Source organism: Tilletiopsis washingtonensis (assembly GCF_003144115.1).
Source record: "Tilletiopsis washingtonensis strain MCA 4186 unplaced genomic scaffold FA09scaffold_4, whole genome shotgun sequence".
NCBI classification, from domain to species: domain Eukaryota; kingdom Fungi; phylum Basidiomycota; class Exobasidiomycetes; order Entylomatales; genus Tilletiopsis; species Tilletiopsis washingtonensis.
Genome location: NW_020312001.1, coordinates 121,177 through 132,370, shown reverse-complemented (window position 1 = coordinate 132,370; position 11,194 = coordinate 121,177). Strand labels below are relative to the sequence as shown.

The following is an 11,194-nucleotide window of genomic DNA, read 5'->3' as shown; positions in this document are numbered from 1 at the left end:
AAGCGACTTGGATTTGAGGGCCATGGAGAGAGGCGAATACATAGAGCGAGACGCGGAGAGGGCTACAGGGGAGTCGCGAGTGAGGCGGGAAGGAAGAGGGCATAAAGCAAGTCCGGAGAACGTCGAGGAGGCGCGAGAGAGGCGCTTTTCATGGCGGCGCGAGGCGGCGCGGAGGAAAGAGGGGTATGAAGAGCAGGAGATTCGGGTAGTAAATCGGGGCCCGGGGGGGGGGGGGGCTGCACGAGCTGACTGAGCTCTAGCTGGGCGGCCTCGAGGGATGGCAACAGGTTGGGCAGAGCGAGGAGAGCGCGAGAGCCAACAGAGCCAGTCTTTGCTGCAAAGAGGAGCAGCAGGAAGAGAGCGAGAGCAAGAGCTTCACTCGTCATCTTCCTCGTCGCTGTCAGCGACGCGCGCGCGCTTCTGCCAGCGTTTCGCGCCGAACGTCTTCGTCGAGCCTTGCGAGTCGAGGAAGCGCGATACCATGCTCCGATCCACCGTCTGCCCGTCCAGCGTGTCAGCGTCCGGCGCGTCCCTTTGGCTGAGAAGGGTCAAAGAGGCATGGGCCGACGGCGAACTCACGTGGATGTAATACCTGCCGCCTCCATCCGCCCAACTGACGCATCCACTGCCGTAGCTGCGCTGCACCACGCTCAGAATCGCAAGGGGCGAGTCGAGCGTGCGTTGCGTGAGGCGAAAGTCGGGCGGCACGAAGGGCTTGAGACTGACGATCTGCGCGCCGTCTTTGAGATCGAGAAAGAGCAGAGAGAGACGCTCGTTTGTTGGCGCCGTGAATGCGTAGCTAAGAGGAGAGGGGTAAGTAGGAAGTGAGAGGGGGAAAACAAAGGGGGAGGGGACGCACTTGTTGACCAACACAAGGTCGGCTTTGCTCAGCGCCTCTCGAGTCCTCTCGCAAGCCGTAAAGTCGCCCTTCCAGCTCTGCGCCTCTCCGCCCAGCACGCCCCACATTTTCCATCTCCTCTTTGCCTCCTCGACCTGTCGCTCGCCCAGCGCAGACGCAGGCCCCATCATTTCGACGCCATAGCTCTGCGCGCCGGTCTGCAGCGCCACTTGCAGCACGAGATTGGAGACGCCGGAGCCGAGGTCGACGAAGACGGAGGAAGGTCCGAGCGACGTGAGCTGCGAGATTTCGGACATGAAGCGAGGAAGCAGTTCGCCGTAGCTGTGTGTGCCGGTGTGCCGGTGAGGTCAGTCGCCGGTCCCATGCAGCGCAAGCGGCGCGAGCGCGAAAAGAGAGAGGAGAGCAACGTACACATTGTCACTGAATGCCTGATACTTGCCCAGCTCCTCCACGTACGGTCCCACCGTGCGCGAATAGCATTGTTCGCCCACCGTTTCCCAAACGTAGTCCGGCAATCCTCGTTGCTCCATTGCTTGCGCCGCTTGAGCCACTACACCTTCGCGTCGCGCGGCGGACAGGGCCACGTTGTAGCGCTCGAGGGTGCGCAGGAAGAGAGGCCCGTCGCGCCGATTGCGCGCTTTGGTGAAGGAGCGCAGGATGGAGTCTTGCTCGCTGCTGCGGTCTTGAGAAGCGGAAGGCGCGGGAGAGTCTTTCGAGGGGCTACTGTCGTTGAGCTGCGGCACGCTGCCGCGCGGCGAGCTTGGCGTCGGCGTCGAGGTAGAGGTCGATGAGATCGGCGTCTGACTGCCGTTGCCCATCGGCGTCGACGTCTGCGCCGCCGCACTGAGAATCGCGCCCGCCGCGCTTCCAAACTCGAGCTCTTCGAGATTGCCAAAGTGCTTGACGGCGTACTCTCTCGGGAGGAAAGCAGAGACGACGGCGCGCACTACGCGAAGCAGATCCCCGAGGGGGTCGTACTCGTCGATGTCGCGCGGGACTAGGAGGGTGAAGCTGAGTCGAAGGGTTAGTGGGAGCACCCGCAGAGGTGAGGGTTCCGAGGGAAGGAGAGGCACGTACGTTTCGGATGCGCCGGCGGGATAGAGGAGTGTGGCGGTGGGGGTTGGGCCGAGATCTTTGAAGTCTGTTTGCTCCCTGCCATCAGCGCCGCGCCCACTTCGAAGCGCGTCTTTGGTCAGACTCACAAGCGCCATACCTCTTCCCCTCTCCCAGCGCCACGCTTTCAATAGTCCCCTCCTCTCTCTCCACATCCACTTTGCCATCGAGGCCCGGCGCCGCAAGCGCGCGCGGCACGTTGTATTCGCTCTCGACGCCTGTGCGGCCCAGCTTGCGATAGCCACTCGTGCTGGCCGGCGTCGGGGTGCTGCGCGAAGAGGAGCTTGCGGCGCGCGCCGGACTCAGACTGTCGCTTGCCGAGGCGCGCTTCTTGCGCGGCGACGCCTTGGCCTTGGCCGCACCCCCCGCACTGGCCGCCGAGGCGCTGCTCTTGGGCCGTGACGCCGGCCTGGCTGCGCGGGCGGACGCCTGCGCCGCCCGCGCCGCCCTGGCCGCCTCGTCGCGCCTGCGCTCCTCGCGCTCGCGCACCTCGGCGTCGATGCGGCGTCTGCGCTCCTCGGGCAGCGCATTGCGCGCCTGCGTGCTGCTGCCGGCCGGCCGTGCGGACGACGACGACGCAGAGGTGCGATGCGCAGACGAGGACGGCGCAGGCGCGGCGCGACGGGCAATGACGAGCGGCGCGGGCGGAGGCCGAGGCGGCCGTGCTGCTGCCGCCGGCCGCGCGGCGCCCGGACGCGGGTGCAGGTCGGTCATCTGCGACGCAGGGATGCGCGAGGATGCGCGGGCCGCGATGCGCAAGGCGAACGGCGGGAGGAGACGAGCGAGACAGGGTGCAGTGGTGTGTGTTGTAAAAGGTGGCGCGCACAGGAAGGAGAGATGCAGCAGGGAGAACGAGGAGGGAGATGGAGGAGGAGGAGAAGGTGGCGCAGCCGCGTGACCTGAGCCCGCCGCCCGCCGCGCCAGGGGGGCGTGCGCCATGAGATGCTGACGTAAGCGGCGCCCGCGCGCGCCATCTCCGTCGTCTCCGCCCCGCCGCGTCTCCTGCCTTGCCTCCTATCCACCTCACACTCGCCTCCTCTCGTCACCATGGCCGGCCAGCAGACCGGCTTCAGCAGCACCTCGCGCTGGTTCCGTCCCACGCCCGGCTTCGCGCCGCACGCGCCCGCCATCAAGCACCGCTACGGCGCCAAGCTCCTCGGCGCCACGATGTGGTTCTGGATCCTCTACCGCGCCAAGCAGGATGGTGCTGTGCTGCTGGTGAGTGGCAGCGAGGAGCGCAGGATAGAGTGGAGGAGCGGTGTGTGTGCGGCGTGTGGACGTGGGTAGCGGGAGATGAGGTGCGGCGTGGGGCGTGAGGAGTGGGAGATGAGGTGCGGCGTGGGGCGTGAGGAGTGGGAGATGAGGTGCGGCGTGGGGCGTGAGGAGTGGGAGATGAGGTGCGGCGTGGGGCGTGAGGAGTGGGAGATGAGGTGCGGCGTGGGGCGTGAGGAGTGGAGATGAGAGAGCGGCGAGCTGGGCGCAAGGATCACCAAGCAGCACTTGGGCAGTTTGCTCTGCTGCTCCGGCTGCCTCTCGGTCGCGTCCGGCACAGTCTCATGGGCTGGCAGGCGCACAAGGAAGTTGATCATAGCATCCACTGCACTCGGCGTGCTCCTGCTTCGGGTGCAAATGCGACTCTCGACTCTGCGCTATCTTGGGTCACTGCGCAGAGGGGCGCCTTCTTGCCCCGCTCGAGCGCCGCGACACCCTGGCACCTGGCACTTTGGGCACGCCAAAGAGCGCCGACCCTTAGGAAACGCAAAGCCGCAAAGCTGACGCGCATGTCCAACCACAGGGCTTCCGTCACCCATGGGACGGCCATGGACACGGCGACCACCACGGCGATGGGCACGGCGAGGGACATGGCGAGCACCACTAGACTGTCTTGCATGCTGTGAGTGACAGGCCTGTGTTCGGCGCGTAAAGGCGTGTGCTGACGTGGAGATTGGATGACAGCCAAGCGGGATGGGGATGGGTCGCTAGCGATGGGGTTGGAATGAACGAACTCGATGACGTGCTCTTTCCGTCGCGCGCGCGATTGCGCGACGAGTGCACTCGGACAGCTCGGCTTTGCTCAGGACACAGACTCAGTCATGGCGAGGCGGGCCGCGTGGGAGGCCAGAGGGTTGCGCGGTGCATCCGTGGCATCGTAGCATCATGGGCAGCGTGGCAGCAGAGGCACTGGCGCCATCCGCTGCGCCGGTCACGCGTTGCTGGGAGAATACAGAGGGCGGAGGTAGTGCATGGGATATACAGAGAGCAGTTCTCGACTGCACAGACGCAAGACGGGTGAGAGAGGGGCGGTGCGACGCTAGCTTACGTCGTGGGCGGTTCTCGTCGAAGAATGCTCCCTGCGCGAGACTTGTGCCTCGAGAGCGCGTGCAGAACAAGGATGGCATGTTTTGGCCGTTCGACGAGAGGCCAGGGAGCTCAGAATGCCGCGGAGCTCGTCGTGACGCAGGGGGGCTGCATCTTATCGCCGGCGTGGTGCTTGCTGTCGCCGATCCGCCAAACGAGACAAGCTGAGCAGCGAGCCCCTTTCGTCGTCCGTGTGCGAACAGGCCAAGCCCGTGCACGATCTTGTCGAGCGTGGTCCGGACTTGTCCAAGCCTGCGAGCTGTGCGGCGAGCGCGGCAGTAGCAAGAGCTTTCTGGACCTGGCGCCGCCAAGCCCCTCGATTTTTTTTTTTCGGGCTCGAGCTGCCTGAGCAAGGCAAGGCGAGGGTGTCCTATCTGTACAGCGTCTGTGATCAGCCACGCTCGACATCGCAGTCGCAATGCACTGTCGTGTACACTCACTCTATGCAGATACCTCTCGTCCATCCCGCAAGGAAAGGTGAGAGACTCACGTCCTCACCTCCCGGATCTCCCTCTCTATCTTCCTCATCTCCTCCTGCGTCGCCTTATCGAGCTTGCCATCATCTTCGTCCGCGCATGACTTCAGCAGCAGCGGCGTCGCAGTCGTCTCTTGGCCCATTGCAGTCGTCGCCGTCGCCATCGCCGTCGCCGCCGCTCCCTCGGCCAAGCTGCACCTCGCCAATCTCCTCTTTTCGCGCTGCAGCGCCACCAAGCGCGCCCTCGAGAGGGCAATGGCTTTGAGCTGCACTTTCTTCACCGTGCCTGCGATGCATCGAGCGAAGGAAAAGGGTGTCAGCCTCGTGAGCCCCGTGAAGGTGGGCGCCTGGGAGGCAGGCAGGACGCTGCTGCGCCAGCAGAGCACATCACTGGCGCCCTTGCCCGCCCATCTCTCTCTCTTCTGCATCACCAGGGCCCAGCCAGGCCACACATGTCGCCACTCACCGCCACACCACCTCACACAGCACCTCATCCGCCTCCCCTCCACCTCGCCCAGCAGCGCCGCGGCGATCATGACGTGCGTGGCCGCGTCGCGTGCGCAGCGCACAATGGCGATGCCCGTGCGCGGCTGCACGTAGCGGCACGCCACGCCGCCGGAGAGTGCGCCGGCGCCTGCATCGCCGAAGTTGAGCGCGAGCGAGGCGCGCAGGGCGCGCACGAGGGAGGAGGGCGAGAGGGCGGATGCGGAGGCGGAGGCGGAGGAGGAGGAGTCGGTGAGGGAGAGGAGCAGCCAGCGATTCTGTGCGTGGCGACGTGAGCACGGAGAGTAGCGGCGGAGCAGGGAAAGAGCTTACCTTGAAGCGCACCATGCTGATCGCCGCGGTGTGCGTTGCTTGAGGGGAGGGGATGTGGGAGAGAGGAGCGACGCTTGTGGAGGCGCGGCGAGGAGCACGACGCCCAAGGGCGCATTACGTAAGCACAAAAGTGTGCGCGTTGAGGGTCTTCTGGCCTCGTCAGCCGCGCTTCGCTTCCCACTCCCATCTCCTCTTCTCAGCAGCACCAGCCGGGCAGCATGTCCACCTCCTTCCACACACCGCTGCGTCGGCTCGTCGCACGCAGCGGCGCCTCGCTCCGTCCGCGCGTCCTCACACCCCACCCGCCACGCACTCGCGCCTCCTCATCAGATTGGCAGCCCGCCGAGCCTACTGTGCTGCTCGACGACGCAGCCGACACTGCGCGGCAGCAGGCTGCTGCTGCATATGGCGATGTAGCAGCAGAAAGCAGCGGCAGCGGGAGCGGGACAGTGAAGGACTTCTTCGCTGCGCAAGAAGCGAGCGCCTCCAGCTCCAGCTCCAGCTCGAGCAATCGCAGCGCAGCGCAGCTCTTCGGCGCTGCGCCCTCCAGCTCGAGTCAGAGCGGGCAGAGCAGCGCGCCCGCGCCCAGCGCCGCAGATCTCTTTACCTCTTCCTATCTCTCCTCCTCCCGCTCTTCTTCCTCTCGCTCGTCTCCTCGCCAGTCCGACGCTCAGCGCGAAGCGCTCGCCTCGGACGCCGAGGCCCTCTACGCCAATCTCTTCTCCGAGCCCGCCGGCTCCTATCCGCGCGCCTCGGCGTGGGCGGCACGTCCCGTGCGGCCCGAAGTCGTACGGCGCAACAACAGCAAGGCTGCGGCGGCGCCGGGCGCAAGTCTCACGCCTGCGGAAATCGAGAGCTTCCGCGAGATTTTGAACATTCCGGGTCGGAATGGTGATGAGGCGGACGCACACGCTGATGCATCGTTTGGAGCAAGCGAGCTCGATGAGGATCCTCAGGCTAGCGCCGGCTTCGGCTCTAGTCTGCGCCGCGACTCGGCCACGTCGAAGCTCGATGCCTTCGTCGAGCGCAACGCATTGCGCGCACCAGTCGCGACTCCTCAATACGGCAATACGCGGGGCGGCTATCTCGTCCCCTCGGGCTGGCGAGGCCGACAGGGCATTGTGCAAGATGCGCAGGCGAAGAAGCGAGCGCCGGCCATTGGTGCACTGCGAGAGGGCATCATGCTGGAGCAGGTGGGCGCCGAGGAGATGGAGAGGACGCTGGAGGAGGCGAGGGCACAGGTCGCGGCCTGCGAGAGCGTCGCTGAAGTGTGGGAATGGGCGAGGGAGAATGTGCTGCGCTCTCCAGAGGAGGAAGAGTCAAGCGCCTCGCCGCCAAGCGCAGATGATCCTTCGTCCTCGACCTCGCCCGCGACCTCTCTACCTCGCTACGGCCTTCGCACGGCCTTCTACGCGCCCGTGCTCCTCATTCTCCTGCGCGAGCTGCGCGAACGCTTCCACTCGCCTCTCTCGGCGCTCTCCATCCTCGAAGTCGCCTCTGCCCTCGGCTCGCTCTCCCTCGTGCAACTCACGCCCATGCTCTATTCCGAAGCCATCAACACGCGGCACTCCATCCTCTCCGATCTCTCCGGCGCATACAGCAGCCTGCAGCTTGCAAGAGCAACGGGTGTGGCACCGGCGCCGAGCGATGCCACGAAGATTGTGGTGCCGAGATTCTCGGATGCGGAGTCGGCGCAGCGCAAGGACGAAGAGACGCTGCGCAGGGCCGTCGAGGAGGTCACGAACCAGGTGCGCGAGGCCTCCGTCTTTCGACGTGCCCAGGACTCTCGCAGCCACAAGGCCTCTACCGCCGGCAGCGGCAGCGGAGCAGCAGACGTGCGCTTCCGCAGCGAAAAGGCAAGGCAGGACGTGCGCATTGCGGATGCGATGTCCTCACTGGCGGGCTATAGCAGAGCCACGTCGATCGTGATGGAGGAGGGATTGGGAGGCCCGCGAAGACGGGAGCGCTCGAGCAAGAAGGGCATCTGAATGCGCATACGTTCACGGCGAGTCATGGATGTGGTTGCGCAGCGATGTTCGTACAGGAGAGAGGCACAGCTCGGTCTTGGGTGACAGAGTCAGGACGTAACGGCGAGAACGGCAGAGTCAAAGTACGAGGCATGACAGCGCAGGCGATTTCCTAGCCGAACAACGACTCGGGAAACGCCTCTCCCGTCTCTTCATGCGCCGCACGTCCCTCTCGCGTGTGGCGCAACATGCGCTCCAGGGCGCTGCTCGACTCTTCAAAGCGCGCCTTGTTCTTCTCGAGCGCATCAATGGCGCGCTCGAGGCCGTCGACGCCGACGAGGAGCGTCTCAGCTGTGCGGGCGCTGCGTAGAGTATTGGGAAGGTCAGTTGCGTCGCTCACAGGGCATCATGGCCACGAACACTCACGTCAGCGCAGAAATCTCCGACACGCCACTCGCAAAGTCGCTGCAGAGCTTGTGCACTTGCTGCTCTGCCGCACTCAGCCGACGAGCTAGTTGACCACTTGCGTCGCGCGTAAACGCCTGTGTGCCATCGCGAAGATGAGCATTGCCGCAATTGACCAGCACTCAGCACTACGCACCTGCATGATGCGATCAGCGGCGCTGCGCATCTCTGCCGCACGCTGTTGCACGACTCTGGCCTCCGCCTCCGTCGTTTCGAGGTTCGTCTGACGATGCTGCAGCGCAGCTTTTCGCTTCGCACGAGCCGCCTCCGCCAGCTGGCGCACCGAGAGCGCGTCTTCGGCTGAGGATGTCTCGGCTCTGCTCTCGAGCGGTCGGACCGCATGTGAGCGAGCCTGCGTCGAGGGCTCGCGATGCGCAGAACGCAGTGTCGTGCCTTTACTGGCATGAGGCGTCGATGCTCGCAGGTGCGAGGCAGGAAGGAGTCGGGTAGCTGGGCTCGGCTGCGGACGAGGGCGCTCTTCGCGCAGAGGCGTGCGCGATTCGACCGGCGCCATCGAGACCGAACGCTCCTCGGCTGGCTCGACTCGCTGCTTCTTGCGTGCGACTTCCACGCGTTCGCGCGGCAGCTCGCGGGCCGCCTCGACTTGGCGGGCGATCGGCGATTCACTTGCTGCCTCGCGAAGAGGCGCCTCCTGGAGTGACAGTCAGCTCGCATCGGAGGAAGCAGCAGCAAGAAGGGCGCTCACCTCTGTGACACTTGCGCGCTTCTTCGAGCGCACCTCGCGAGGCTCTTCGGTATCGCTCTCTTGCAGGAGCGAACGGCCCTGGCGTCTCACCGGCGACTCCTTCGCGGGCGCCTCTTCGATGACAGTAGACATGCCCGCGACGCCCGAATCGCGGCCGCGGAGCTTGGCAGGTGCCGGAACGACCGTCTTTCGCACGTGCAACGGAGCCTGCAGCGGATGCGGTGCATCGCGCGACGACTCGCGGGCTGGAAGCGAGGCCTGCTGCATCGCTGCAGGCGCTTCGACTCGGCGCACGTCTGCTTCGTCGTTGCCAAGAGCGCGTCCCAGCGCAGACGCCACTGCAGCGTGGTACGAGTCGGGGAAACTGCTGCCGATCACCGACACGGTCGTGCGCTCCAGCGACATCGTGATGCTCTCCTGTCTCGCCAGCGACTGCTGCGGAGGGCTGGGCTGGCGCACGGGCTCGACGGCGGGCGGAGCGTACGGCGGAGGCTTGACGGGACCGGCATCGACCGCGCGACTCGGCACTTCGGGCGGCGCCATCTCGACATCGCGAGTGGCCCTCGTGCCGCGCATGGGCGGCTCTGGCACCTCGTCCATATCCTGCTGGTGCACGGGCTGGGCAGGCTCGGGAGCTGGTGCGGCGTGTCTTGACACGGCCTTCTCGACGAGGGAGCGCGTGTCTGCCTGCGAAACCTCAGCTTCTGCCTGCTGCTCCGGCGTGCTCGCTGTACGTTCGTTCGCAGCGCCGCCGACAGAAACTGCCCGACTCGTCGGGCTTGTCCTCGCCTGCGAGCGCGATTGCGAGCGACGCTGTGCCCTCGCCTCCGACGGCGACACCGGCACGTCCGATGCGGCGGGCAGCTGCAGCAAGCGACCGTCATCGTCGTCTCGCTGCATCTGGTCCGACTCGTCGACTTGATCCATGTTGATGTACTGGTCCAAGAGCGCAAGGCCGGACTGCGAGCGCGCGGCGGCGGACGTGGCGCTAATGCCGTCGGGAATGATGTCGGGCGGGCCGTAGTCGCTCGACGGGCCGTCGAGCACCGGCTCCTCGACGGCCTCGACGGCCTCAGGGCGCACAGGCTCTTTGACGGGCTGCTTTGCAAGAGCTTCGAGCGCCTCGCGGTCCCGAGCGCGCTTGGCCGAGGCGGCGGCATTCGGCTTGCTCATCCAGGATGCTCGGCTCGCCTTCTCGGATCCCGAGCTGGAGCGACCGGCGAGCTTGCGCGGTACGCCAAGCAAATTGCCGTTGTTGACGCCGAGTGGAGCAGCAGGAGCGGGAGCAGCCTCGTCGAGCGGGCCTTCCGCGTCAGCCTCGGAGCGCTCAGCTCGAGCAGTGCTGCGCGACGGACGAGGAGCAGCATGACGATCGGCGTTGCGCTGCATGCGCTCAGGAGCTTGCTCATTGACGTCGCCCGCGTCGGACGCTGGACGCGAGTCGATGGCCGGCGGCCCGTCGCTGAAGTCCTGCTCCTCGTCGAGCGCGACTTGCTGCTGCTCGCGCGCCGGAGAAGTGGCACGAGGCGCCTGCTTCTTCCCTGCGCTCACGGGGGCGACAGGCTTCTCCACCGGCTTCTTGGCCGGCTTGTCGACAGCGGCGGTCTTGGTCGGCTTGTCGAAGGTGGTAGCCTTCGCCGGCTTGTCGACGGCAGTGGCCTTCGCCGGCTTCTTCGGGCTAGCCTTCTGCGGGCTCGTCTTCTTCGGGCTCGCTTTCTTGGGAGCCTGCTTCTTCGGTGCGGCCTTCTTCGCCGTACTGCCGGCCGACTTGCGTCCCGTCTGCTTGACGGGCCCACCAGGCGGCGCCGCGTCCGAGCCGAAGCCATACGCGTCCTCATCGACGTCTTCTTCATCGTTCTCCTGCTCCGGAGAAGATGTCGCGGCTCGCGCGACACTCGCCTTGGCGCGCTTGCGCGACACTTTCGCTTCGGCAGGAGGAGCGTCGGCCTTGCGCTTCTTCTGTTGACCGAGCGCTGGGGCGGAAGAGCGAGGACGAGGCTTAGGTCGCTGTGCTGTCGCTGGCGCGGCTGGCGCCGACTCCTCCGACTCCTCTGCACTCGCCTCCGCCTCCTGTTCTTCTTCCTCCGGGCCAGGCGCGACGTCCGGCGCCGCAATCGCGGTTGACGGCTTCAAGCCGAGGCCCGACTTGGCCTGCTTCGCGGCGATGGCCGCCTCCATCAACTCTTTGGCTCTCGCGGCCTCCATCTCCTTCTTCTTCGACTTGTAGGGCGTCGGGACCGCGTGCTTTGCCTGAGCGGGGCCTCAGCTCCTTTCCCCTGGGGCGGCGTCCGATGTGCACTTACCGGGATCTCGAAACTGGCCGCAGGCGCTTCCTCCTCGTGTATGCCGGCAATTTGCTCGGGCGAGCGTGGCTTCCTGGTCTTCGAGCGGGCGACCGGAGATGCCGGAAGACCATCGGTAGGCTGATCTGTCGC

At 65.9% G+C, this 11,194-nt stretch overlaps 7 protein-coding genes across 7 annotated transcripts; 3 read left to right on the top strand and 4 right to left on the bottom strand.

The window, feature by feature from the left end:
• Positions 1–375: 375 nt before the first annotated feature.
• Positions 376–2,686, bottom strand: FA09DRAFT_345178 (DOT1-domain-containing protein; the record flags this gene model as incomplete). The annotated part of the gene is made up of 5 exons (XM_025744678.1): positions 376–799; positions 860–1,180; positions 1,271–1,856; positions 1,937–2,032; positions 2,062–2,686. The coding sequence occupies 5 exons, from the start codon at positions 2,684–2,686 to the stop codon at positions 376–378; spliced, it is 2,052 nt and encodes a 683-aa protein (XP_025600232.1).
• Positions 2,687–3,019: 333 nt separating this feature from the next.
• On the top strand, positions 3,020–3,851 carry FA09DRAFT_294630 (hypothetical protein; the record flags this gene model as incomplete). Its single annotated transcript, XM_025740084.1, has 2 exons — positions 3,020–3,190; positions 3,768–3,851. 2 exons carry the CDS (start codon positions 3,020–3,022, stop codon positions 3,849–3,851), a joined length of 255 nt encoding a protein of 84 aa, XP_025600231.1.
• Positions 3,852–3,964: 113 nt separating this feature from the next.
• Positions 3,965–4,975, bottom strand: FA09DRAFT_199643 (hypothetical protein). Its single transcript, XM_025739434.1, has 2 exons — positions 4,771–4,975; positions 3,965–4,704 (listed from the first exon to the last, which is right to left on the bottom strand). The coding sequence occupies exons 1-2, from the start codon at positions 4,792–4,794 to the stop codon at positions 4,060–4,062; spliced, it is 669 nt and encodes a 222-aa protein (XP_025600230.1). The 5' UTR covers positions 4,795–4,975; the 3' UTR covers positions 3,965–4,059.
• FA09DRAFT_199652 (hypothetical protein) lies at positions 4,625–5,675 on the bottom strand. The gene is made up of 3 exons (XM_025739435.1): positions 5,622–5,675; positions 4,771–5,566; positions 4,625–4,704 (listed from the first exon to the last, which is right to left on the bottom strand). The coding sequence occupies exons 1-2, from the start codon at positions 5,634–5,636 to the stop codon at positions 4,817–4,819; spliced, it is 765 nt and encodes a 254-aa protein (XP_025600229.1). The 5' UTR covers positions 5,637–5,675; the 3' UTR covers positions 4,625–4,704; positions 4,771–4,816.
• A 135-nt stretch (positions 5,676–5,810) lies between these two features.
• Positions 5,811–7,740, top strand: FA09DRAFT_328099 (hypothetical protein). The gene has a single exon (XM_025741641.1). The coding sequence runs from the start codon at positions 5,840–5,842 to the stop codon at positions 7,607–7,609; it is 1,770 nt and encodes a 589-aa protein (XP_025600228.1). The 5' UTR covers positions 5,811–5,839; the 3' UTR covers positions 7,610–7,740.
• Positions 7,741–7,782: 42 nt separating this feature from the next.
• Positions 7,783–8,722, bottom strand: FA09DRAFT_199606 (hypothetical protein). The gene is made up of 2 exons (XM_025739433.1): positions 8,015–8,722; positions 7,783–7,950 (listed from the first exon to the last, which is right to left on the bottom strand). Exon 1 carries the CDS (start codon positions 8,565–8,567, stop codon positions 8,100–8,102), a length of 468 nt encoding a protein of 155 aa, XP_025600227.1. The 5' UTR covers positions 8,568–8,722; the 3' UTR covers positions 7,783–7,950; positions 8,015–8,099.
• FA09DRAFT_199605 (hypothetical protein) lies at positions 8,723–9,993 on the top strand. Its single transcript, XM_025739432.1, has one exon. It carries the CDS (start codon positions 8,878–8,880, stop codon positions 9,679–9,681), a length of 804 nt encoding a protein of 267 aa, XP_025600226.1. The 5' UTR covers positions 8,723–8,877; the 3' UTR covers positions 9,682–9,993.
• Positions 9,994–11,194: the final 1,201 nt, after the last annotated feature.